The following is a 983-nucleotide window of genomic DNA, read 5'->3' on the forward strand; positions in this document are numbered from 1 at the left end:
TGCCCGGCTAATTTTTGATTTATTGTAGAGATGAGGTCTTGTCAAGTTGCCCAGGCGGTTTTTGAACCCGCAGGCTCAGGCAATCCACTCACCTTGGCCTCCCAAAGTGCTAGGATTACAGGCTGAGCCACCGAGCCCGGCCCACTTTGGGCTTTCACCCCCTCCTTCCCAGCCTTGTCTTGATGTCCCTGGCTCCCTGACTGTGCGCTATCAAACCCTGCCACGACAAATCAACAGGGTGATGGGCTTGGTAGGCAGAATGTAGTATTCTAGGGATTAGTTAGAAGAGTCATCTTCTGGGGTCAACCAACTTTTCTTGGTTGTGGAGCAAATTCGATTGTGGGGGAGGGAGGAGGAGCCCGGCTGGCTTGGGGACTCCGTGTGAATTGAAAGGCTAGGGCGCTGTTCTCGAGTCACACAAGCACCACCCTGAGCCTCGGGTCTTGGAGGAGGGGGAGTGAGGATAGGGAGGTTGACCACCATACAGAGGGTCCATCTCACTGAGGACAGGAGATACCCACTCACCTCTGCCCTCTACCAGAGGATTCCAGCCTCAGAACGTGGTTGACCATGGCTGTAGAAGGCGGGGGGCGGGGGCCCCTGAAAGCCTGGAGGCATTCTGGGGTGTATGTCCTAATCCCTTTTCCAAGGAAAATTGTTAGTGGATACAGTGAGGGGAAGTGGGGGGTGGATGGCTGCTGACCAGCGTGCCTGGAGGCTGCCTCACCCCAGGGACTTATGGGCCTTGGGTCCTGGAGTCCTTTCCATGGGTCAATTAGTCCACCCCCCCTGTGTCAGACATAAATGCATATCCTTATCTCAGTGGTGCTCTTACTAGTTCTTAGAGATGGGAATGCCACCCCGTCCTCGGCCATCTATTGGGGTGGGGGAACTCTGTCCCTTTGCTGAGAGGGTGTCGTTCTCCAGCTGTCGTTTCAGCTTGTTTCGTCTTTGGCCTTGGTGGACAAGGGTGCATGGTGGCT

General features: G+C 55.3%; 1 protein-coding gene across 1 annotated transcript in view; it reads right to left on the bottom strand.

Moving 5' to 3' along the window:
- Window positions 1-572, bottom strand: part of LOC103252296 (insulin-like growth factor-binding protein 5) — a 7,585-nt gene extending 7,013 nt beyond the window's left edge. Inside the window, exons 1-2 of the mRNA XM_008050925.2 lie at window positions 526-572; window positions 312-442 (exon numbers count right to left, since the gene is read on the bottom strand). Coding sequence (XP_008049116.2) covers window positions 312-442; window positions 526-572 — 178 coding nt within the window. The remainder of the gene's footprint in view (window positions 1-311; window positions 443-525) is intronic.
- Window positions 573-983: the final 411 nt, after the last annotated feature.

This window comes from Carlito syrichta, unplaced genomic scaffold, assembly GCF_000164805.1.
Source record: "Carlito syrichta isolate Samal-C Ts95f unplaced genomic scaffold, Tarsius_syrichta-2.0.1 Scaffold154368, whole genome shotgun sequence".
Lineage (NCBI taxonomy): Eukaryota > Metazoa > Chordata > Mammalia > Primates > Tarsiidae > Carlito > Carlito syrichta.